At 36.7% G+C, this 27115-nt stretch overlaps 1 protein-coding gene across 2 annotated transcripts; it reads left to right on the plus strand.

Annotated features, from left to right (window-relative positions):
- Positions 1-19: 19 nt before the first annotated feature.
- On the plus strand, positions 20-26615 carry GOPC (golgi associated PDZ and coiled-coil motif containing). Of its 2 annotated transcripts, XM_085056103.1 has the most exons (9): positions 20-351; positions 12920-13084; positions 15619-15642; positions 18911-19086; positions 19369-19534; positions 20763-20858; positions 21667-21831; positions 22494-22674; positions 23199-26615. In XM_085056103.1, exons 1-9 carry the CDS (start codon positions 73-75, stop codon positions 23315-23317), a joined length of 1371 nt encoding a protein of 456 aa, XP_084912229.1. In that variant the 5' UTR covers positions 20-72; the 3' UTR covers positions 23318-26615. The 2 variants fall into 2 exon arrangements, with proteins under 2 accessions (XP_084912229.1, XP_084912230.1); XM_085056104.1 differs by lacking the exon at positions 15619-15642 and having other exon boundaries at positions 21-351.
- Positions 26616-27115: the final 500 nt, after the last annotated feature.

A 27115-nucleotide genomic window follows, 5' to 3' on the forward strand; every position in this document is an offset into this window, starting at 1 on the left:
CCGGGAGCGGGGCGGCAGCGGCAAAGGCGGGGGCAGGGCCGGGTGAGGGGAGCGGGCGGCGGCGGCGGCAGCATGTCGGCGGCGGCCGGCGGTCCCTGTGGTCCGGGCGCGGCCGGCCCGGCCTCGGCAGCGGCGGCGGGCGGCGGCGTGTCCATGTTCCGCTGGCTGGAGGTGCTGGAGAAGGAGTTCGACAAGGCGTTCGTGGACGTGGACCTGCTGCTGGGCGAGATCGACCCCGACCAGGCCGACATCACGTACGAGGGGCGGCAGAAGATGACGAGCCTGAGCTCGTGCTTCGCCCAGCTGTGCCACAAGGCTCAGACCGTGTCCCAGATCAACCACAAGCTGGAGGTGAGCGGCTGCCGTGGCACCGGGCGGGGCCGGGCCGGGCGAGCATCCCCGGACGTGTCGGGGTGGCGGCGGCGTGCGCCGAGCCCTGCCCGGGCACAGCGGGAGCTCCTCCGGGTTTCTTCCTGCTCGTTTCCTGCCCCGAAGCAGCTGAGGAGGATTCACCAGGCCTCGCGTTTTAGGATTCAGGCCTGGCCGCGGCGATCCTCCCTCTGGGTTTGGCAGTTCCAGCTCTGGCATGGAGCGGTGCGTGCCAGAGGAGTTCTCTGTGGTGTTGAAGGCAGGAATCTTGGGCAACAGATGCTGCTGACTGGCCTTCTCTTTGCTCTGAGTCAGAACCAGAGGACACAGCCTTAAGCTGCGCCAGGGGAGGTTTAGGTTGGACATTACGAAGAAGTTCTTCGCGGAAGGGCTGTGAGACTCTGCAATGGGCTGCCCAGGGTGGTGGTGGAGTCACCGTCCCTGGAGGTGTTCGGGGAAAGACTGGATGTGGCACTGAGTGCCATGGTCTGGTTGCCGTAGTGGTGTTCAGTCACAGGTTGGACTTGATGATCCCACAGTTCTTTTCCAGCCTAACTGATTCCGAGATTCTGTGAATTTGGAAAACCTTTTTAGAAAGAGGACAAAGACAGGATTGAGGTGCTTAAAGCTTAGAGTCAGTCGCTCAAATGAGGACATTGTTCCTCCTTACAAGTAAAGAAAACAGAAAAGTGGACTGGGGATGGACTTTGACAGGCCCTCTTGTCCCTTCACACTTCAAAGCAGATCAAGTAGCTCTCTGCCAAGCTTAGTTACTGAAAATAATAGCAGAGGTCGCACAGTTTGTGAGGAGAATAACTGGCCTTCCTGTTGGAAAGTTTTCTTCATGGCTGATACAGAGTTTCAGTCAGGGTGGGAAGAAAGAAGCTGGAGGCAAGTTACCTCGTTCTGATGCTGTTGAGAGGCAGGGCTGCAGGTCCTTTGGCCTGTGAAAAAACTGGGGTGCTCTGGAAGGAGATGCTGGAGAACTTCATGGTCATTTTATGTCTGTCCAACCTGAGTATCTTTAGTTTAGTAGGTGTTACTTGAGGTGTCCTTAACAGGTGTGAGTGTGAACTGCCCTCTTGTCTTTCAGTTACAATTAGAAGGCTTTTGATGTTTCTTCCTCAGGTACCTTTTCCCTGGGCTAAAGCCCTTCAGTTTCTTCAGTATGTCCTGTAGGCCATACCTTTTAGACTTTTATTGTTTGTTCTTTTAACTTGTAAGTATACAGGAGTAAGAGGGGAAATTCTGAGAAATTGTGAAAATGTTGGCTTTGTAAGAGCTTCAAAAGACAGAATTTCCTTCTTTCAGTCCTTTGTGTTACACTTACTGTCATAAAAGAATTTTAGAGTCTTCAAGCAATAACCTTCTCTTCTGAAGGTGTGTCTTTCAGTAGGAAGTAAGTAGATTGTCTTTGGTTTTAATCAGGTTTCTTCCTGGTATGAAGACATTGTTATGCAAAAGAACCCGTGGGGTTTAACAGAGGAGCAGAATTTTTCAGAGTAGAACAGAGATCCCATTTTTTTCCATCCCATTCTTTATTTAATCAGAATGCTTACTGTAGTGATGTTTATGTTACTCTACATGTTATACACAGTATCAACCTATACAGTAGGCTTCATGAAGTATAAGTATAGTAAAATGAAATTTATTAGTTTCTGGTAGTTAATCAGAATTTGTTGCATATTACCCAGGGATGGTGGGTGTTGTGTACAGGCCTGTAAACCAGGTGCATATCCAGATTATTTTAAGATAATGGATTTCTCTAAAAGGTTGTTTCAAGATTAAATGTTTTGTAAAAAGGTAAAGCTAAGTCTCTTATAAGTTGAAGAGCAAAGGAGCACAGTTAGCAGTTGTTAATAATTAGCATAATTATTGTGTATATCTACATGCTTTAGGTAATTGTTTGATAAAAATGATACTGATAATCTAGAGTGAGTGCTTTAGAAGTGAATAAAAAGTCTTACTTTGTGAAATATTTTTATTACTGGGAGTAGTGTTAGGCCTCATACATATAAAGGAGTTTTTATCTTTCAAATAGCCCTTTAGAAGACTTTAGTATTGCCTTGAAGGTTGTTAATTTTAGGACTTCATGTTTATTGGAGTCATAAACTTGAAATGAAAGGTGCCATTTAAAATCTCCAAAAGATGGAGCTGCTCTGTTGAAAATGAGTGTCTTGTCTTCTTATGTGCACAGATTTCTAGTAAAAAACCCCAGTGACCAATATGAAGAGTACAATTAAATATGTTGAAAGAAATCACTAACATCAGTACTAGAGTTTAGGATGTGATTAGTGGTTTTACTCCTTTTTTATAATGCAAGATACTGTAGTTCATGTAACTTTTAAGATTGCAATAATTTCTTAATAACTCACCATTGTAATTTTATACTGCTTGTACATTTTAATACAAAGCTTTTGTCACATTCACAAAAAAGTCATCAATAATAGTTTATTTAAGTACCCTTATTCAAGCCAATAAATTAGATCCATCTTGAGAAATGCACCTTTTTTTGGGTTAAAATAATACTTGGACTGAAGCTAAGTTTGACTAAGCTTACTCCTGCAGCTGCATTTGCCTGGACTTGTCTTACTGAATGAGTGATATTATTTCATAGAGGAAAACAACAAAAAGTTATGAGTATCATTGTGTTGTTTGTGGATACCATTTCCTTGACCAGAATTGTTGAGTCTTATAATATTACAGGCAAGAATGAAGAAATTAAATTCAGACTTTGATTTATCCACTTTATCAGCTTAATATGCATTCTCAGATTGGTACAATTGCTTTTAAGAGGCACAGCTTGAGGTTTGGTGGATGGAAGCTCCTGCTGTAGGACTTCTCAAAAAATTTTTGCCGTCTTGGTGTGTACCTACTTCTAGAGAGAGGAGTCCAGGTAAAATATTGCATGAAGGATGTTCCTGAATAGTGAAAAAAATGTTCCAGGAAGACAATAGTTTCCAAAGAAGCAGCTGTATGTTGGCAATTCTGGGCCAAGTTATTTTTAGAAGGAGCCTGAAGGTGTTGCAGATGCACAGGGGATGCATGCAAATGAATTTACTTGTGCTTAGGGTGGTGAAAGTTTATGAACCTACTACTGTGCTAATAACATTTGCAGTCTTAAATTAAACTAATAATATGTTGGGGGGGAGGATTTGTTTTCATAATTTTCCTGCTGGTCACAGTAGGACAGAGTTGAATTAAGTAGCTTATCAAAGTGGAGAAAACAAAGATGTTTGGCAGTACAAACCACTGTCTTTTCTGAGATCAGCCTCACTTTACTGTGAACAAATGGAGAAGTGTATCTTGATGGAGGGTAGTAAGGGCCTCAGTCCTTTAGAACAAAAGATGACAGGCATTTTAAAGGTTCACTGTTGGAAAGCCACATAAATCCGCAGATGCACGCTGGTGGTCAGTCTGTGAGATTTTAGGAAATGTTTAACTGAGAAGCAGTTCATAGGTTTTGTTTTTCTTGTTTGACTGTCACTTGACTGTGACATTGTCTAAATGGCCATTTCAAAAAATAGAAGCTCTGCATATCTGCAATTTTGTAGAAGTAAAAGAAGTAGGTCAACGTGCCAGTGAAAACTGAGCTTGACTTTAACTCTGGCACTTTGACTGCCAATCTGATTCTGCAATTTGAAATGAACAAGCTAGAAAGGAATGTCTGGTGGAGCACACCCTGTATCTTGGCAGTTGTGTTAAGCCTGTGTATATGCTAAAGCTAAGGAAAACATGTATGTTTACGAAGTTCAATGTAGTTTTATGTCCGCGATTAAGTTGGAATCAGCAGGTTTAGAGGAACGTGCTTCTATAAGCTGAATTCTTCTGGAAGTAGCTTGTAACCCATTCAGGTAAAGCACATATCGAATGATGTGGGTAATATGAAGATGTCTATATAAAAAAACCCAGTTGCAGACTGGAAAAGCTAAGCATAGGTAATCATGCAAGTCTGTCTTATGGAACACACTGCAGAGGTATAGTCCTGCTCTGTTGTTTGGCAGTACTTAAATCAAGGTAGGACCATACACCTTCTTAGGAAGGTCTGTTTGGTTTTTTTTCACCTTCTCTCCTTTATCTTTTAGTGAGAAATACACTTGTTGAAGACCAAGATTTTTTTGCCCCATATGAGAAATGTATATAAAACTGGGAGGATTGTTGCAATAACTGGTTTACTTTCTTCAAATGTCATTAGTATTTCCAGTGTTTGCTGAGGTGTTACTTTATTAATTGGACTTTTAATACTTTTCCTCTTTTGGAATAGAAATCTGTTGGTAGTAGATGGAGTGTGTTGGGGTTTTTTTTTGAAACATCAGTGGACTGAGATTTGGTTCAGGTAATTGGATATCGTAAAATGTAAGCGTTTTTGACATATTCAGGAAATACAGATTTACATGTATTTTCCAGTATATAAATTTTCCACAATTTATATACTAAATTGTCATTAGTTTGATACATATGAGTTCTATCAGAATAATTATGCCCTTTTTAGTTACAGTTATGTCTATACTTAATTACTGTTTTCATGTATCAGAAGCCTATATACTTCTATAGAAATTTAACTAGCCTACTTCATTTTCAGTCTGTATGTGGTAAAGTGTTTTCCTTTTCTCTCTCTTATTTGTTGGGAATTGCCAAAGAGAAAGTGAGAGGGAACCAGTAAATTAGTTTATATTTCTTAGTTTTATTTACTGAGTTATGTTGCATAGCTGAGACGGATTTCAAAGTAATGGCAATAATAAAATTATTGATATAACTTCTAAGAACAAATTTTGTTTCGTACTAATATGCAGCTAGAAGCATGAAGAACCTGACAAAAATAGTCATTGTGAGGCAGTCAGAAGTTTACTGTCAGCAAAGTGAATTTTAAAAAAAACCAGTGATTTCTTTTTCTGTACATAGCTGTAAACAGAATGAAACAGTCAAGCACAAAGTAAAACAGTAGCAAGAAACAGTAGCAGGTATTTTAATGATAGAGGTGAAAAAGATCAGTCACAGGCATAAAAATATTGGTGGATGTATCCATTTATGTAACTGGCAACCAAATTTTTAAGACGCTTTATTTAAGATTTGGTATTATTATGATGTTATCTTTTAATTGTTGTGAGGAAAAGTGTGGAGATAATTACATGTCCAGAATGGTCTTCAGCAGAGAGGATAAAAAGGTAGGAATGTTGCTTTGCATGCTTTTAATTTGCTGACCAATCTTCTGAATGTTTTTCAGGACTAGAATGGAACCTGAGAGATGGAGCAAGTAATCTGTCTTATGTACTTTGTATTCTGTATGGGATGTAATAAAAGTGCATTAAATTAATTTGTGATTCATTTGTGTCTTCATATACTACATTTTTACCAAGCCTGTGGTAGCTACACTACCATACTTTTTATTTAGGGAGTCAGCCATCGTAAATTTTGTTGTTCATGTTCTTATTAGCCACATGATAAAGACTGTTTTGTTAAATTTAGCATTATCTAAAAATTGAAGTCACATATGTCCTTTTCGGGGTCACAATAATGATTAAATAAAGGCTTTTAATATAATTTTTTAAAAAATGTCAGCACAGTCTTTTTAAATAATATCTTGAAACATTTTTATCATTGACAAGTGGTAAGCATTGTGGTGAAATTGGGGGGGTTTATAATAAAAAATTATGGTTTCTGAGTTTTATCGTCTATTCAGAAATTCCTTTTGCTGTCGCATTGTTTAGTTTTTCAGGGAGCACTATGAGATTAATGGGGCTCTGCTCTGTTTCATGGTTTCTCCTTCAAGTCAGTCCATTAAACTGAATAGGTTTGTGTGAGAAATTGCAGCAAATGCTTAGTAGACAGGAAGAATCAAATAGTCAAGACTCAGGAAGAGTAAAGTGTTACTGTCTTTTGGAGAGCTGTAGGCGAAGTAGTGAAGTGATACTGGTGAGATAAGGGAGACAATCCTTTCTTCTAGCAATTAGAGAAACATCAGAATTAAGAGCTCTGGCTAGTTCATATCAAGGGGCTGATGCAAAGTTAGGGTTCCCCATGAAAACTTGGCAATATGTGGGCTGTGCAGATCAGGCTCTGTTGTTACTGAACCACCTGTGTATCTGGTATCTGAGTGTGTTTAGACCTCAGGCTGTAGGAGCTGCAGCTGTCACATTCTGAAAAATTGTTTTCTGTCCTGCACTTGTGTAATGTTATGGGAACACTTAAGAATAATGATTTCATTGTTTGTAAAACATAATTAAAGTTTTGAGGTTTTTTTTTACCTGCTTTTGCCTTTCAAAGACGTTTCTGTCTTTAAAAACATGCCCCCAGAATGCAATGTTAAACAAATATGCTAGTGTGTTGATATTTATATTGCTTTTTTGTGCATATACAGGGACAGAAGCCATGGCATAATTACAGTATTGTAGTGTGCTCTGTTGTGTTTCATGATCTTGGATCCTGCAGCCTTTAAATCAGAAGGTTAATAGTCCTGATCAGGAACGAATGTTGAAATACATAAATGCATATATTTGTAAAGTTCATGGAGTCTAGTATAAATTACATAAGGACATGCTGCTGAGAAAATAAAAGCACCTCATAAACTTGATTGTCTGTGAATTTTGGTTTGATCCCATGGCAAGATACAGAAGGACCTGTCCTTTAAAATTAGCTATTAAATATATATATATATGTGTGTATATATATATATGTACACCAGAGGTGTTCTATTAGTAACTGAATCAATGGAGCTTGGAAATTTCATGATTTGTGGGGATTGGAAGTGTTGAGTACTTTCTCAAGTCACTAAGACCTTCTGATTCAGGCACTCCTTGTTCTGTTGGATGATCATCACAGCATCCTTTCCTTTGCCTTTTCATCTCTACATTTTTTGCTCAGTTGGCTGGACACAGCACAGCAGCTCAGTCTCTAGCTCAGAACTGCATATGTGCTGCCTGTAGACTGGGCTGTTGGCTTCTGTCTCTGGGCGGATTAAGCAAATTAGCTAAAGATCTGACTCTTCCCACTTCCCCGTCTGAAAGGGCACTAATCTGTCACTCTTTCCTACTAGCAGCTGTTCAGTGTAAAAGTTGTATGTTGTAAGAACTTTGTGCATACACACCTTTACCCCTTTTAACAGATTTGTTTGAATCTTGAAAATTAATTCAGTTCAAATCGATGGGAGGAGGGTAAAATAGGGAGAAATGTAGACATACAGATAAAAATATGGCACTAGATTGCCTTGTTTATGTAAGTAAGACATCCTGAAATGAGCTCCTAGCTTCTGGCATTCAGAGATTATATAGTAGAAAAAATAATCTTTAGAAAGAGTTTTCAGACCTTTATGGCTTTAGAAGACTTGGCATAAGAATGAATTAGGTGTACCCTAAAGGCCTGAAATTTAACAAAAACTAAAGGCATTTGGTGAGTGCTTATGACTTTTAGGCACTTGGGGCCTTATGTATCTATGTATCTAGCTTCCCTTTGCTGAAAAATCTGTGAGTTTTCTAATATGTTTGAATTATGGTTAGATGTTTTTTGAGCTAGAAATTCATATACCAAGAACTGCATTCATTACAGGTTGAGGGAATTCAGGTCTTCCTCTCTTTTTTTTTTTTTTTTTGTTTGGTGTGGTGAATAATGCCACTGTCTTGCCCTAGTAGTATTCAGGCCTATGATCCAGCTTTCCAATTCAGCTTGGCTCTGCTTTGAGTGTTCATGTCTGGGTAATGTGTAAGTTGTAGATATATTTTATATTGGCTTGCTCAAATAAAACTCTTGTCCATATTGCAGAAATTACTGCAATGATAGCTCAGAAAACAAAAAAGCTTTTGCCACAGCTATAACCATTGTCATTACTTTATCTAATGATGCCATCTCTCAGTGTGCACCTCATCCCCCTGCAACTGGTTTCCCTTTCAGTAGTGGAGGCTGTTTCCTGTCACCATGGTATGTAAGTCACCATCATTCCACTTTCTGAAGTGTTCTCAGTTTCTGTGTGTTCCCTCTGATGCCTTAGATCTTCAGAGGTTGCAATATTGCCATCTTCTATGCCTTATTCAAGCAGTGATGCTTAAGAGCAACCTTGTGGTTTTAGCATGTCTGCTTCCTGTTGTGCACTTCTCTACAGAGATACCTCAGTATTTGTACTTGTCTGTTACATTTATTCATCCTCTCCTTCATGTATTTACGTTGTAAGTTGTTTAGGGCAAGGTCCACATTCTTATTATTTACAATGTATAAATTTAGTATGAGATCTTTGGGATCTAATAGAAATAAATTATGGTCTAATTATGTCTCTAATTATGAAATAAATTATGTCTCTGAGATCTAATAGAAATAAATTATTTTTGGTTAGTAATTCTTAACTATTCTGTTAGAATAACTAATGGCCACTTTTCTGTGAAAAATGTACAGATGACAGTTCAGACCGTCATATGGAAAACATGACATCAATTAATTGGAAGAAGTTTAAATGCTATTACTTTGTTCTTAGGCTCTTGATGAAAAACACTGATTAAGACTAAGAACTCCATGATTATAAATGCCATTGATCCCTTAAATGCATTTAAGATGGCATTTATTATATTGCCAGCTTAAAAGACATATTTAGTATTAGATAATTTATAACAAACCCAATTTTTTGTTAATTCATAACTTCTTGAACAGGAAATAATTAAAAATAGGACATTGGACTCTTTTGCCTAGAGATTTTTATTTTTTTAAATTTTTGAATATTCTGTGGAAGAAATATTTATTGCTTAGTGTCATGATTTTTCTTCTTTTATCTCCTATGGGAATAAAAAGAGTAGTTTATAAATTCTTGAGTATTTAATTTGAAATTTGTGTTCAATTTTCTTAGCTGCAAAATCTCTGAAAAATACAAAATACCTGGTAAGTGGCAAAATATGCACCAAAGTTGTTTAGTTAGCCTTTCGAAACTATTTTTCTGATTTCATCTGTATGTTAGATTGTTTGGAAGATAAATGCTGAGTTTTGCTATTTGATGAATTTGACCAAGATCTCCAGTTTACTTGAATTGTAGACTTCTATTTGAATTTAGAAATAGGTTTTCATCATTAGATCCTACTTCTATGACCACAGTCTGGTCATGCTACTTGCTGTGCATTGGTTGGGGCATAGACACAAACAAGAGAGCAGAGATAAACTAAGGTGGAACCTTGCAGTGTGGTGCTTGCTAATGAGTGGTAATTGCTGATCTGCGCAGTTGTGTTCTGCCCAGAAGAGGTCCTTTTTGGGCTGAATCAGCAAGTTGCAGTTAAAAGGATGTTATGAAAGTAAACATACTACCTTCTCTTCAACCTCTGCCCCTTATTGTTCCCCAGTGAAAGTTTCTGTTCTCTATTTGTTATTTGGTGGCACTTCCTGAACTCACCTAACCATGAAGCTCAATGGTCTCCTATGGGTGCATATTTGTAACTTCCACCCCCAGCTGACTTCCTTGCAAATTCTAGGGCAGTTGCAGCTGACCACCAAAATACCTGACATCTCTCTTCAACAGTCTTGTTGTAGAGTACATCCAAATGAAAGGATTAGTACAGTTGCTTGCGCAGCATTAGTTTATCTTTGTGTTTATCCTGTTACGTTTATACAAATTTAAATACTGTATTATCTGGCACCATCTTTTTCTGTAGAACCCTTGCCTCATGCAGTGATTGGTGCTCTGGGAAGGAGTGGCCTTACTGATAGTCCTTGTTTGTGCTTATCATTTCCTATGCTGTCTCTGCCCCATCTCTGGTTTTTACTAAATAGCCTAAAAATTAAATGTAGAGATGTTGAATTTCCAACAGCCTTCCCGTATGTTTCCTTTATAACAAAGTGATGGAATTTGGATTAAAGAAACAGTGCTAGTGAGAATAATATAAAGGAAAATTAGGTGAGCTGGCCAAGCTGAGAATGGCAGAGCTTCTGTGAAGTAATGTAAAGATTTGTCAGCCTTCATAGAAGTAGATGACAGGATTTGAAAGCAGCTTGCTGTGTTTGCATTTTGGTGTGACTCCTCATCTGTTCCTGTGGATAGACTGATGACTTTTCATAATGTGTAAACAGATTAATTCCATGATATATGCTCATACTATTTCTCATTTTGCTATTTTTATTTTGTGCTCTTTATTAATCCAGGCCTTACAGTACCTGGAGGGAGCCTACAAGAAAGATGGAAGAGGGACTTTTTACAAGAGCATGTAGTGACAGAGCAAGGGAGAGTGGTTTCAGAGTGAAAGAGAGTAGGTTTAGATTAGATAATAGGAAAAAATTCTTTATTGTGAAGATGGTGATGCACTGGAACAGGTTGTCCAGAGTTCCCCATTCCATTCCTGGAAGTGTTTAAGGCCAGGTTGGATGGAGCTCTGAGCAACCTGGTCTAGTGCAAGGTGTCCCTGACCATGGCAGATGGGTTGGGACCTGGTCTTTAAAGTCCCTTTCAACCCAGGCTGTTCTGTGATTCCATGATTTTATGATTTAAATAGCAGGATATGAATTTAAATCCTAGGTTATATGCAGAGTACAATTTTTAATTTTTATTATGCATTTGATAGCCTTTTTGTGATACTTTTAGGGCATCATTCACCCTGTGAAGCTGTTGGCCATCATTCTGGCTGCTTTGTATTTGCACAGGGAAATAAATTTGTTTTTTCTTCCTGCTGGAACTCTGCCCTTCTATACTAGGTGAGGCTGGACAATATTAAATTGGTCTAATTTAGCTGTACTGCCACTTTGCTATTCTATAGGTCTTTAGAATTAAAGTTGATGAGAGAGTATGTGTGTGTATAGAAAAAAAGCAATGAAAGTCAACATGCTAGCTGTTAGAAAGGAGCAAGACAGTGGTGGTCTTATTTTTTAAGTAGACCTAATATATACAATATGTAATAATAATAAAATATTACACATGTGAAATTGTGACTGGGTCAAACTGTGCCTTCATTATTAAGTCTTTGTTATCTGCTCTGTACTATATCGTCAGCTTTTATGCAGGTGGTATTTTCATTTGCTGTGTTAGTTCAGGTGTGTGTTTGCTTTTGTTAGAGGGTAGGTAAACCACCACAGAGAAACTTTAACGATGGCTGGTCACTGGAGACAATAATGCACCTTTGTAAGTAACTCATTTCTCTGAAATTATTGGGCTTTGTAGTGTTTTCAATGTCATCTTAATGTAAAAGGCAATTTTTGCTTTAGAGTTCTGCAAGGGTTTACAAAATTTTCAAGGTGTTTTTGCCATTCTGGCAGTTGGAAGGTGAAAATACATGTGACTCCATTTCTTGGGCAATAAGTAAGTGCTGGCCTGATCTGTTGAGGCTCCACCTAAAGGGACAGGGGGAGGTAGCTCTGCCCTGTTCAGTCCTGGAGATGTGGGACAACAGGGCAAAGCCAAGAGGCAGGAAGGGAGATTGTTCTTCTTGGCAGCCACAAGCTGGAAGTTGGCTTGATCCATCTCATCAAATTGCACTCTAGGTGCTCTGAACCACCAATGGAAGTGCCTACTTATCTCTGAATTACTCTGGAAGGCTGAGGAGGCTGTCCATCTAAATTATCAACATGAAGTTACACCCAGTAAACGCTCCCTACTGATAGTCAAATCCTTCCTGCTTTCTGTTCATTAACAGATATAGATATTTTATAGCAAGTTGTTTTACAACTTGAGACTCACTGTTACTTTGAACATTAGTATAATGTTGTTAAAATACCTGAAATACCTTGCTTTAATATGAGAGAGCTTTTTTTAAGGATTAGTCACTTTTTCATTTCAGTCTTCAGTTCTAAATTTTTTGGATACAAAAATATACTCTGGGAATTTATGTAAAATCCCCTGAAATCATATTCTGTGGGCTTTTTGGCAAATAGTAGCTTTAAAGCTTATCTAAATGTAGCTTATCTTATAAAATGCTACTTGAACTTAACGATAACAAGTAACATGGTAGACATGTTAGTATTTGTTCTTTCATTCCAGATATGAACCCTACATGAAAACTGTAAAATATTTCAAAACCACTTTTTCAAGAGTTAATAACTATTTCTTGTTTTCTACATATGCATTTTAGGGGCATTTCATGGCTTCTGGTTTACCCAACTAGTTTGCTATTTCAGTTAAATAATAGACCACCTGTAAATAGGATTATTTGACTGCAGCATTGGATAAAAAGTTGTCATTTTGCTTTGAGCAATTTTTTTTCAGTAAGATTTAATAATTTTACCATTTAAAGTTGTGTTTACATTGCTATGGGTGTAACTCCTACATAGGTTTATTGCCATTGTCTTGTTTTGGAGTGGACATCAGCATCACATACCATTATCTGCATGAGGAAAAACTCAGCTGTTGTTACTTCTGGCAATATGGTCGTTTGATTCTGGCTCCTTGGGTCCATTAATTTTGTGGCAATTGGGGAGAAAATCCTGTAAATGATCCAGTGTTAAAGCTGGGCTACAGAGGAATGTGTGGCAGAAGTACTCTTAACTTGTGTTCCACCACGTATAGCATACCTGTATCTGCAAATGCTGTGTTGTATGTCAGAGTTCTGGTGACCTCATGTAATCCTTGCTCTCATAACTATGATGGATTATATCTTCACAGGCACAGTTGGTTGATCTGAAGTCTGAACTGACAGAAACACAGGCAGAGAAAGCAGTTTTGGAAAAGGAAGTGCATGATCAGCTTTTGCAACTCCATGCTGTTCAGCTTCAGCTACATGCCAAGACTGGCCAGAGTGTTGACTCTGGGGCTATTAAGGCAAAACTGGTGAGTATGGCAACGTGAATGTAGGATTATATTCTTCTTCCTCTCCTGGCTGAAATTCTTCTTTGGAAGGTGTGAATAAGGTGATTACAACTTTTCATGTTAAAGGTGTTAATTTTCTTTGGTTTGAAATAACTTTATAATTGGTTATTAGCAACCATTAAAAATAACATGAATAATACCAGAAGAAAGAATAAGGATTTAAGAAGTTGTTTTCAAATAAACCATTTTAGTGGTTTCTGAAAGTAAAATTAGAAAATATTTTGTGATTTATTGTGAGTCTTTTATGAAGACTGAAGTTGCAAAAAATAATAGAAGACTGTAATAGAGCTCAATAAACTACACTTTTTTTTTAAACTCAGACCTTTACAAAGCCCAACAAAAGTTAACGATAATTAATCTGTACAATTAGTTGGCATTGACTGATAGCCAGAGCGTAGACTGCCTTGTTACTAGCCACACCACAGATCCATGCTCTAATGCTATGACTTTGTAAATTAGAAAAGTAGTGTTGTACACATGTGGTTTCTAATTGTTGGCATGAATCAAAGTCTCTCTCTGACTTTCTAAAATTGCTTCACAAGTTTAGTTGCAAATATCTACTCCCAACATATGTGGAACATTAAATTGGTATCTTCTGCTATTTTGTCCTGTTAATTAATGTACAATAAAACACAGTAGCAGACTATAAGTCTTAAAGAATGTCTAGGCTAATCACTGAACAACAGTAGTAACCCAAATTATTTGTGTTTCAGATTCAAAAGCTGTAATTTATTAGAGCTGTCTTCGTAGGGTTACATAGTTGTATATTCAGTATAAAAGCAACATTTTCTGGGTTGTCCACACATCATTTACTCTGTACTGAATTATAACTACCATATGGCAACATTTATTTAGAGCTCTAAATAATTCTCATGGCTTTTAAATAAGCATTAGTTAAATATCAGCAGCATTTTGTAAGTGTGAAACTGCAGATTTACATGTAGCAAAATTTTTAAGTTAACACATTACTTGGAGTGATTTTGGTCCCCAAATTTTGTTAGTTAAACTTCACTTCTGACTAACACAGAGTGTAATACTTTTAAGCTTTTTGTTTCCCCTTACCTTGTTATAAATGATTTCTAAAGATATATTAAATTTCCATGCTATTGACAGCAGTCTTCTTCCCACAGGTGACAATAAATAAATTTTACATACATTGGTTCAGGTTTTATTTGTGTTGGAATTGAACTTTATTAACATCTTAGACAGATATTCTCTGCTTAATTTCTTTTAGTTTTTCCTTTTTATGAATATGAGGACTAGTGTTTTGAGTTTGTTTTACTTTGCATTTGGGGATTTCATAGCTTTAATGGACAGAAGCTTAACTTTAAACTCTTCCCGATAAAGAAAGCTATGAAAGTTTGCAAAGCTAGAACAGGCAAAACTGAGACTGCTCATCTGACAATAAAATGGGACCTCTGATGTTTGTGTAAATAAAAACTGTTGTGCTGAACTTCTGGCAGTCAGAAGGCCTCTGAGGGCAAAGAAGAACTGTGTCAACAGAATGTACAATGGGGAAATAAAGCTCTGTGCTAGTTGACTTCCTGCTTTCTTGAGGAACAGACACAATTGTTTTGTGTGTAGACTCATAGCATACATGCATACTCTCTAATCTGTAAAATTGTACATAGTGGTGAACTAGGGCATTTTAAAATGTTTAGATCGCTAAGCAATTGATGATCATGTAGTTTAGGCCAAATCCATTTTTAGGAGTAGTGAATCTTCTCTGTGTAATCATAAAAACTCAGTGAGAGTATGAAGTTGCCTAGTTGAATTTTTTTTTTGCGTTTTTGTGCTTGATGCCTTTTCTGATACTTCTGCCTATCCTTTATGTCCCTCTTGTAACTCCTATTATGTTGTTCTTTCTGAAAGGAAAAATATTTTATCTGTATGATGTCGCTGTTGAGCAGCTAGCAGAGTAATGAAGGTACTAGTTTTTAGTGGCAAGAAGGAATGACTTTTATTGTTTTGATTTCATCACATATATAGAGTTCTCAAAAGTCACCCAGATTGGTCAGTCAGAAGCCTTCCCCCAGGCCTGATTGGCCAGGCCTGCACTGTCCAAGTTCTGGGACACTGTTCCAACAACATCCAAACTTTATCTTTATTTATAAAACACAAGAAAATTTCTCATGGGAAAAACCTGTGCTAGCCACAGTATAACATTGCCAAAGAGTTTTTCTGTGATCCTTTCATTAATACTGTATTATCTTGCTATTCATTATAGAGGTTCTTGGTATTTTAGGAAAAATTATTGTTTTCAGTACTACAGTAAGGTTAAGTTTTCAGTAAGATTTTAAATTAATTTCACTGCAAAATACCAAAACTGTTGCTAAATGGAATTGTAGCAGTGTGCTTGTTCTTTATGCCATCTAATGAAATATGCAGTCTGCTGGTTAATTCCTTTTGGAGTAAGTAATTTATGTTTGTTGCATTTTCTTGAAGTTCCTATTGCCTGTTTCTCTAATTATGGAACTCTTTTCTTCTGTCTTAAGTCTGTCCTTTCTGTGGATGAAATGGTAAGTATGCTGATATGCTGATTGCCTTTTTTTTTTTTATGTTTACGCAGTGCTTTTGTTTTGTGCAACAACTTACGTATATATGTTGGCCTCAGAAACTGGCAAAACAGATCTGGCTTGTTCCTTCTTCCTAACAGTTGGCAAGATGCTGTGTAAAGAATTTCCTTTGCATTTTAATTTTTGTTTTCTAGATGTGGTGCCCTCTTTCCTAAGTCTGTATGCATTCTATTTATTATTGCTACAGCTAGTTTGAGGTGGTATCTGGGAACTTGACGTTCTGAAAGATTGTTCTGGCAGTATCTCAAAAAATGTTAAGGTGTTATACAATTTCTAAAGCATAAACACTGTACACATCTGTGAGTGTAATATGATGTATTTTGCATGTTGTATTTAAAAAAAATCCTGTCAACTTTTCCTTTTTTTCTCTTTTCCTATTTTTTTCATGGGCATGATTTAATATGTTTTACTGGCTGGTGTAACAGCCAAAAGCATATGAACACAATAATATGTAGATATGAAGAAAAAGTGAAGTAAACTTGACTTTTATCTTTCCGTGGTGATAGATTTGAAAGGTTTTTAAACAGGTTTTCCACTTTGATTATATGCTTCATTATCATTACTCAGTATTTAGTTTTTTGAAAAGCCATGGGATAGCTGGTAACTGTAAGCTTTGGTCTTCAAACTTGCTGTTTTTAGTAGGTTTTTTAATATTACCAACAGTAAATACATTTTCTGTTTTCAGAACCTGTGCCATACTATGAACACTAGAAAGCATGAAACTATAATATACTATAATTTGGCTTCCTTGATTCTTTAGACATTTTTGAGACTTTTGTCAGATCTCTTGACAGTCATTCAAAATGGGACACGCTCTTTCAGTATATCTTCAGAGATCCCATATTGCAAACCTTTTTTTTATTTTTAATTCATGTGGTGATCAGTTGGAGACAGTCCATGGAAGATTGGCTTCTGGGTGTAATTTTCCACCTCTGTCAGAGTAGAGTAGTCATAGTAATGGAAAAAATGGAAGAAAACACCTGTGTGGGATTGCGTTTGCCTTGTGTTTTAGGTGTAACATACAAAATGCATGACTAAAAGTGATTCTACTTAGAAATGTAACATTTGGCTTCCTGTTTAATTTAAATGGCAAACCAAATTCAGTAAAAATCAATGGAAAATCTGAGTCTGAATGAGAGTGTTTAAGCTGGCTACTTTGTATAAATACTGTAAAATGTGCTGCCTGAAATTTGGTGGTATGATCAAGTACCTTTGATCACTTCAGGAATTCACTTTTCTGAGGGAGGTTGGAATATGTCTCTCTTAAATTCTAGTCTTTGTCTTTTTATATTTAAAGAATGTTCTAAGAGTGAACAAACAGGCAGCCTATACTATTTAGAGTACCTTGATGCAATATTGACAATAGGTGCAGAGCTAACAGGAACACTGTATCTGTATATGGACTTTGCAGCTACTGTAAAACAGGTGTTATGTCAGAACTTTGGCCCTTCTTCTCCTAAAGTGTGTGGCAACACAGAATAGTGGCACTCTTGAATTCTTGTAATTAAAATAGCTCAAGACCAAAATAATAATAGAATTGGTATAATCTTAGAAACTCCTATTCTTGAAATGTAGATTAGTCAAAATTCTTGATATAGGAGTGATCCTGCAGTTCATAAAGAGATTTGCTGCAGAGAGTCATTATCACAAGACAACCCCCATCCAAAGGCCAGAGACCAGAAGTGGCTTTGTGTGACATGTTTTCTACATGGATACTGAGCCAAACTTGATCTGAAGGTGGGTCATCATGGGAATTGCAGGAAGTGAAGTGCCAGCGATTTCAAGGAGCCTTTGATCCGTTCCTCCCGAGCACTATGCTGGGCAATTCTTGACCAGCATGTCCGTAGGTGTAATGTACTCTATTCATCTAAACTGATAAAAGTATTTAACAGATGAGGGAGGTAGTAGTCTGTCAAATTCAGAGTTGACTGTCTGTCAAAGTCAGTAAATGCTATAAATGTTTCCAAAAATCTATTGTGAAAATAACTCTCTTTGGAAGGACCAAGCTTGTGTAATTTCTCAAATGTGGTAACATCAACCATATTAATGGTTTTATATTCAGGCTTGGGATAGTGAATAGCATATTTACAATTTGATAACAGATTTGTCTTGCCAGTTCTGTAATTTTTTTTTCTGTCCCATTGCTTCTTTAATAGCACTTTCTGGTTTTATTTGTTTAGCAATGTAATTGGTACAAGTACAGAGAATGGGCTTTTCGGCTACTCCAAATGTCTTCAAAAATGCATTATGATGAACCTAGTTTTTATTGCTCTTTCATTTGACAGCCATTTTAGAAAGGAAACAGTATTAGACCCTGTGTCTCTACTGTTTCCTGGTTTGCAATGGGGGTTTTCCCCCACTTTGTAAAAGAGATGCAGAGCAAGATATAAAAGGATATAAATCAAGCATGCTCTCCTTAAAGTAGATTTTGTAGATTAGCAATCTGAGTTTACTAACTCCTTATACACCAGTACCCTGGGTATTGAAAAAGGTAATGATTATGCAGTTTCTCTACATTTGGGATGGAGTACTGTGAGATTAATTTATACTTCCATAATTCCTTTTTCAGCAAGTGAGGCAGAGGGAGATAGCTTGCCTAAAGTGTGGTTTTAGTGTGGGTTTTGTTTGGTTGGTGTTCATTTTGTTTGGTTTTTTTTTTAACAGAGCTGTTTTGCACTAATTTTCTTTTAGGTTTCTCAGGGTGGGCATCTTCATGTGTAGAATCCCTGGCTTTATTTATGTGGTTGTCAGACTCTGATTTGGAAATGTCTCTGGCTGGACATTTCTTGGTTGTTTGCATGAAAATAATTGTCACTTTAAGGACATATGGACTTATGTTTCCATGTCATCACAATAATAATAATAATAGTCAAAGAATTTGGTTAAATTGAAATATTTAGCAGCTTCATAGCTCCTTGTTAATTTTAAAAGTAGTATTCTTTAACTTTGAATCCCATTTACAAGACAAGAAAATGTAAGGATGATATTCAGACTACTTAAATTTTGCCACCTTTGTATAGGATAGTATGCAAACCATCACTGTAGTGCCAGAGTCCCTGCTTTCTTTTTTATTTCTTTTCCTGCATGCATGTCTTGTACACAGGAGAATAATTTCAGATTGTGTGTGCAGAAGCAGTAAGTGCTCTTTCATCATTAACTTGGATAAAAGCTTTTTAACATTTTTTCTTGTTTTGTTTTTTTCATTGTAAAGGAGAGAGAACTTGAAGCTAACAAGAAGGAAAAAGTGAAAGAAGCTCAACTGGAAGCTGAGGTGAAGTTGCTGAGGAAGGAGAATGAAGCTCTTCGTAGACACATAGCTGTGCTTCAGGCCGAGGTTTATGGAGCAAGATTGGCAGCCAAGTATTTAGATAAGGAGCTAGCTGGAAGGTATGTGAAGTCAATCCATACATAAGGTCCCTTAACATGAGATGGTTTTTGTTGTTGTTTCCTTCCTTTGCACCCCCAGAGGCAGGTTCAAGGTTAAGACTAAGTACGAAAAGTCTCACGTTTCCAGTTAGTTAACAAAAGGAAGAAACAAAAATCTCCAGAGCTCTTGCACCAGTTGCTGTGTGACCACGTGCTGTAGCCACATGAAGTGTGTGAGTCCTAGAGTGCATTGCTTTTTCAGTTGTAATACAGCATTGTTTTACTCCCTTTGTCACTCTGTAGGGTCCAGCAGATTCAGTTACTGGGCCGAGATATGAAAGGACCTGCTCATGACAAGCTGTGGAATCAGCTGGAAGCAGAAATACATCTTCACCGTCACAAAACTGTCATTAGAGCTTGTCGAGGTCGGAATGATCTCAAACGACCGATGCAAGCACCACCAGGACATGTAAGTTGAAGACATGAGCCATTCCTCCACGATTTCCAGACATGAGTTACTTCATCTTTGTGATTGTTTTTACTTCAGTATTGTGTTTTTTCCAAATGTCACTTGTAAATATGTTGTTGTTTTGTATACTGATGGACAGTTACGTGCTGAATAGCTTATTCCTCTAAATGACCAAAGAAGATGATACAATTCCTTTGATTTACCTAGGAACACTCAGTCCTTTTGGAAACTGAGCCTCTGATATAAATACATACATTTGTGTATATAAATATAACTTTAATGGCAGGTTTCAAAATGTGGATCTAGCTTATTTACAAAAACCAAGAATAAACTTTTTAGGATTAGTTTGAACTGAAATAGATTTTAATGTCTTTTTTTTTAAAAGGCTAGATAAATTGACAGTAAATAATGGTTTGTTGGTTATTTTTTCCTCCTAAAGGTGCTTTTTAAAACAAAGCCTTTAAACAGCATTTCACTGTGGTAGCTTTGGTAGAACTCACCCAACTTGGCACATGTCCTGTTAATTGCCCCAGTGTTCAGTGCATAAACCCAAACACTTCCAGCAGAGTGCTTTACTTAGATCTGTTTTAAGTACATTAGTTGGTCAGATGGTTCTTACTAGTAGCTTATGTTGCTAATTGCGTATGAAACATTGGTGGACAAATATGTGTGTTTGTGATTTTAAGGGTATGCATAATGGCATCAGTGACTTAACAAAAGAGACAAACAACCCTTGATTTATTTAGTCTCTCCTTTAGATTTGTGTTCAATGGCTTTTGGTGTGGTTTATTTTTATTACAATAAACTTGAGCAAGCACCCTCTTCCTTGGGAGTGTATTGCATCATCTTCTGTCATCTGGTTACTTTTAAGATGAGTTTAAGTCATATAACATTTCAGCAGTGATCAGCACTTCTCTGTGTAGTCTTTTAATATTTTTAATATGTGGCTGATTTCCTTCTTTTGAAGTTAAATTCTGTGTTGTGCATTAATCAGCACTGAAATAATTTAAATAATTATTCTCATCAGGGCTGCATAATAAGGAATCTTTTCTGATTTCATACCCTTTCTGTAAAGGGGCACTGTAAGTTTTTCCTGCCTGGAGCTTGTCTAAAACTCTGTTGCTCATACACTGCCTGTATATAATTTCAAAAAAAAATAAAATGCTGAAATGTGTCAGTTTTGGGTTCACACATTTATGTTTGTGGTGTTTGTTTTTTATCAAACTAGGATCCTGATGCCTTAAAGAAGAGTCAAGGTGTTGGTCCAATCAGAAAAGTTTTGCTAGTTAAAGAAGACCATGAAGGACTAGGAATTTCAATCACAGTAAATATTTGCATTTGTTTTCTATGACACAGAGGCAGCAATTCAAGTTTGTATTCCTACTTCTGTAAAATATGTGGATCAATAAATGTATTGTTAGAATACATGAAAAAAGCATACACAAATCCATAACTATCATAACTACTATGGTCATAGAACTTCGAGGCTCATTTTGATAGATTACGAAATAAATAATTGCTACTTTATGTTAAACTTATGATTTTGACTTATGTGTAGGGTATAGACACTTCAGCAGATTAGCCAGTTCTGGTTCCAGGATTAAGTATTTAGAAGGGTCTAGACAATCTGAGACCTGACTTTCAAGCTTAGCTGTTGTGACTGTAACTTTTTTTTTAAAGTATCTGTATTGGCATCTCTCACCTTTTTTTCTTACAAAAGCTGTGTGAACTTTTTACCACAGATTTTGGAAATTTTGACTATTATACTTCCGTTCTAAATATGAATACTGTTTCTTGCAAGTCAATATGGTGCCTGATACACTTTTTTTAATGAGGTTTTCTGCTTTTCATTAGTTTGTATATGATTTTGTAGTTTTATTAGTATTTGGAATTACCTGCATTGACTCTGAATACATATTTGAAATTTTGCATTCTTCTGTGTGGAGAAGAATTAAGAGAAGCAGCTCACACATTCTTAAACATTCTTTGTGTGAACAGTGATTTCTAATTTTCTAAAATAGAAGTTGAAATAAATATTTTAGGAGCTTCTATCTGAAAGTCAATTTTATGTTAAAAGGCATCTCAAGTTAACTAAAATTTCTTTTTCTTTTTTTTTTTTTTTTTTTTAATAGGGTGGGAAGGAGCATGGTGTTCCAATACTGATCTCTGAAATCCATCCTGGGCAGCCTGCTGATCGATGTGGAGGACTGCATGTTGGCGATGCTATTCTGGCAGTAAATGGAGTTAATTTAAGAGATGCCAAACATAAAGAAGCTGTAACTATTCTTTCCCAACAGGTCAGTTTGGACCTGTTATCCATAGGCATGTTTAGGTTCTTCCTGCTTTCTGCCTGTTGAATTTTAATGTTTCCTGTTAAGTACAGCATAATGCTAAGCTACAGTGATTTTTGAGGCTGTATCACCTTACTCTTAATCCTCTTATGTTTTGCAATTTAGGGAGAAAAATGATGAGTCAGTAGTGGTCCAGTTAACCACATGTGTTGGCTAATCATTATTCAGTAAGGCTGATGGAATTCATTTTATTATATTGCGCCACAGAAATAACTAGTTAGTGACATACACTTTACTCTTGCCATTGAACAGCTCCAGCCAAACAATGTTTCTCATATACCTTGTGGTTTAGAATCTTCTTCCTGCCTTGCTTCCCATTTTCAGACAGTTACAGGTATGCTCAATTTATCAGAAAACTTCCTCTTTAGAAATCACTGTTTGAAATGTACTGGCTTATAAGAAATTCAGGTAGTTTTGGTAATGCTTAGCTATAGGGCTGTACTACTTTAGGCAGTAAAAACTTAACTCAGATACCTATCCAGAATACTCAACTGTAAATGTGTTTGCAACAGTAAAATGTATTTGTTTTAGTAACCTAGCTCACCTTGGCAATCCTACTGGGCAGTTGTGCAGTAGTAAGCAAATTTTTGTTTTTCACTGTATTTTAGAGAGGCGAAATTGAATTTGAAGTAGTGTATGTTGCTCCAGAAGTTGATTCGGATGATGAAAACGTAGAATATGAGGATGAGAGTGGACACCGTTACCGTTTATATCTTGATGAATTGGAAGAAGGTGCAAATTCAGGTCCTAATAGGAAAGATGCAAATGTGGATATCAAACCCTCACAAGGTAAACCTTCTAAAATGTGTTACATGCAGTTTAATTCTGAAGTCTCAATATGCAAGCCAATTTCTGGAAAATACTGTTTTTATATTCATTGTAAAATTAATCTGCTGTCAATTCAATTAACCTACTAATAGACTGTCAGTTCATCTGGTTGGTCCCTCACTGTTTGGCCTGGTTTACTTTGATACAACTGAATTAACTGAATTAACTTATGAACCTTTTTCATGGTCATCTTTTCCCAAAGGTTGAAATTCAAATTTATTCTTATCTTTTCCCACCTCTGGACTAAGAGTCGTTAATTCCTCTTAACACTTTGTGTTGTTGGCTTCTTCAGTTACATTTTTTTAAATCAGAAAAGTAAAAAAACAGTTCCTATTTTCCTGCTGTACTACATTCTGCTAAAAACCTGTTAGCTTTAATTTTAGTAGTCATTTTAGCAAACATTCCAGCTTTTGAAACAAGGATCACTGATCTGTCCTTCCCAAGATTGCTTCCTTCCTTAAATAAATTTTCTTTTTAACTTGCAGTGTTTGATAAGAAGCCAAGTATTGATGGACATGAAAATGGAGACCTGGGGAATTCAGTTGAAGCTTCATTAGAAGACACTGCACCCAAATTAGCTCGTTCTGCTGAGTCTTTATCCTAAAAACAATCAAAAACAAAACAAAAAAAAACCCCACCCACTAAACTGGACAGATCCCATCTTTGGGAACAATGGATAATCAATATTGACTGCCTAAAGTTGCATATACTAGTGTAGGTTATGAAAGGATGATTAAATGTCAAAAGGAACTGTATTACTGTTGCCTGGAAAAAAGGCGGTTACCTCAGGGCTTCATTGTGAGCAATTCTAAATGTGGAAAACTGTCTTTTGCGTGTCACACAGTAGTTATCTAACACACAGCATGTGAAATGAATTTCTTTTAATAATAAAAGAATAATCCTACCAAAGCGTGGGATTCTAAAATGGATAACCTCAGTATGTTCCACTTTTAATCTCATTGATGTCCCTAAGGAAGCAGAATAATGTGTGATCCGCCTAATTTTGACCCTTGGATGTTTTAAAGGGACAACTGATGTTCAGTTTGGTGTGAGACATGCTTTAACCCTAAAAGGATGGAGGGGCAGGCTAGTTCCATTGCATCCATATGTTTTGTATTTAGGATTTTTGAACTGTAACTTCAACCATTTTTTTCCCTCAGAATAGTGAAGCCCAGAGCTTTAATCTGAGCAAAGACTATCAAAACCCAAATAAGCAGTGGAGTGCTTGCTAATCATCGTCCTTCAGCCCATGATAATTTTATGAGTGACATTTTTGGACTTGTTGTTTTTATTTAAATTCACCATTTGTTCCATTTGAAACCTGCTCCAAAAGTAGTTTAACAGAGTAGTATGGGGTTTTAAAAGTGAGATTAGTTGAAAAATTACTCATAAATAATGTGGGCTCTTTGGTATTTTTTTCTGAGCATCATCAATTTAGTATTTGTTTTTGAATGGACATGGTTAGTGCTAATGCAGAGTGGTTTGAGTTGGTCATCATTAGCTTGACCATACAAAATGATGAGTGCTTTTGATAGGTACTAAACATATTCATTTCACATTAAAATAATCCTTAAGGAAGTGGAAGTTGAGTGCACAGTACTTTACAGGAGGTTTTCAGAATCATACGGTGTCCGGCCCTATCTGTTTTATGTTATGGCAGTCCTATTAACCTATAATTGTCTTACTGTTGAAGCAAAATGTTACTCCCTTTGTGAGAGCAGTATATCTTAAAGTAGTTTTTTATTGGTGTGCATCTAAAGGCCCTGGATGCAGATGGGAAGTTGAGGATGGTGTCTTGAGCAGTTTCTCATGCTCCATTTGTAGATCTCTTGGTGAGGTGCAGCACACTCCACAAACAAGCTCTACATAGTCATGACACTTATTATTTCAGCATGCAGTGCCATCTTTCCTGTTCACTGCTCTGCAGGCTGTTGAACTGTAATGTGAAACAGTTTTGTACATTGGAAGAGGAACTAATGTGAAAAGACATCTTTGCAAGTGTTAACAGTGTACGGTATAAATACATAAGAAAAAAACCTCAAAGGCCTTTAGAGTAACATCAATTAATCTTGTGTTCTAAGTTGTGATGTAGAACACAGTTACTTTGTCTCTCCTAGGAGCACTATATATATATGTTTATAGAAAAAGCCTAAAAATGTATATACTTTATTCAAAGGTTTTGCTATTTATAAATCCCTTAACTTCACCATTTACACGATCATTGTGTGTGTGTGTGTGCGTGTGTGTGTGTGTGCATGAGTTCCACTTACGCAGTGGAGTAACATTATTTGGTTCATTTTTTTATACTAGTGTTTGTCATACAGCATACTGTTGAAGGTTTTTAAAATAGTCAAGGCTGTACAGTTTTCACTGAACAGAAACTAGTATTTAAAAATAAAGCTGTGTGAAGAAGAAACAGGTCCCCAGGCATGTTTCTTTTTCTGAAGCTTCAGAAATTTGAGGACACATTGGCTGTGTGTTAGCAGATGAATCCACTGCCAGAACTTTTGCATCCAGATTTGTGTTTTTCCGACAGCTACTCAGGCAGAGTGCACTCTGAAACTGTCAGTGGCCTGGAACACTCAATGTCCTCTCTGTCAGGAAGGGATAGTTCAAAGCTAAGTAGTGGTCATTTTGTCTTTGAAAATCATCGCTATGTGAAAACTTCCTGCAGTTCTACAAAATTAGATTTGTCCAACTAACCTTGTAACTTTTTTAAATGGCATTCAATTTGCCTGTACAGTTTCCCTTTATTTGAGGGAAAGGTGAAATTTTTAATTTATTTGTTCTTCCTTACTTCTTGGCACACTGTATTTTTTGTTTAATGCATTTGATCAGTTTTAGCCTGAAGTGGAACAATGTTTCTAAATCTATTTTCCTAACATTCCTCGTCTGCCAGTTTCACATGATGCTGTGCTCTCTTCATCTGCTGGACCTTTTCTCTGCTCTTACCTTGTTTATTTTTATCTCTATATGAGATCAATAGAAGGAGCAATTGCTGAAGAAAATGACTGGGACTAGACATATCAGGTAGCAGTAAATCATCACCAGATTTCCTTCCCAGCAGTTTTCATAATCTTTGTTTAGGAAGCCCTAAATGGGAGGATTTTGCTCAGACACTACAGTCTGTCTCCATGTACACTGTACTTCTTACCAGCTGACTTAACGTCCTGGTTTATTTGCAATCATACTGAGATGCTTAGAGATTAGTATTTAAACTGAGAAAAGTTTTGCAAGTTGAGATTTCCAGATTCAATAGACAAATGTGTATTCTCCCCTTTGTAAGTAACGGGAAGACTGAGTCCTGCTGATTCCCAGAGGTTGAATTGAGTTAGACTTGGAAGAATTTCTGAGGAAAATCAGTGTTCAGACTTCATTTTTATTTTTTAAAGTGTAAAATGGTTTACTTGCGTGTGTATATATATTTTTACTTTAAAAAATAAAATAATATTCTAAAGATAATTTTGCAATTTTTTTTGGTATATAATTCCTTGCCTATTAAAATCTTCAGTAAGACAATTGTATTTTAAGCTAAAGGTGGACAGTGTTTGTTGGCAGCTGGGACCAATATTAATTAAAAGCATGTAAGATAAGGAAAGTGCTTTATGGCAATAAATTTAACTCTGATCAAAGGCTGTATGTAGTATTTCCTTTGTAGAAGTGTATTCTTGGCAGTGAAGAGGGTTTGTATCTGAATCAATATATGTTAATCCACAGTTGTATCGAACAAAATTCAGGTATTTATTGTATTTGTCCAAAAATAATTACATCATGAGATACACTCATTTCTGTAGCAGATGGAACATTTAGCAAAAGATGTATACACGTAGCTAAGCTGAATATATTTTTATTAGCCTGTAAATAAATATACTGTTCTGCATTGCAGTGATTTCTGCACCTAATTCGGAGTTGTATTTAATTTTCTTCTCTTTTTATATGTAAATAAGACCCAACCCTGTGTGTGTTCTTTTTCTGTTAAGCATGTAGTCCACACCTGGCCAAAAACTAATATGGGGGAAACCAAAACAGCATAATGTGAAGTTTGACTCTAATCATAATCTTGGCCAGCAATGGTTAAGAGCAAATTACATTTTTTCAGCGTTACAGGGCATGTCTCAAATTTCCCTGAGATGCATTTTCTGCTGAATGTCTTTCAGTTTAAAAAAAAACCAACTTATTTGCAGTGTCTGACTGTGTAATAATACCTTAAATATTCTGAAGCCCTTGACTCAGAAGAGCCATAAAGACCCAGATGTGTCAAAGGGTTAAGTCATTTGGGCAAAGTTGTGGAAACTGCCCTTTATCTCTCCTTTTTTTGGTTGGTGTTTCTTTGTTTCCCATGCATTATGAAATATGCTGAATTTTCCACCAAAGTTACAAAACACTTCTCTTTAAGTTACAA

The sequence above is a fragment of the Lichenostomus cassidix genome, chromosome 3 (genome assembly GCF_008360975.1).
Source record: "Lichenostomus cassidix isolate B80296 chromosome 3, HeHo_3.0, whole genome shotgun sequence".
Taxonomy (NCBI): Eukaryota; Metazoa; Chordata; class Aves; order Passeriformes; family Meliphagidae; genus Lichenostomus; species Lichenostomus cassidix.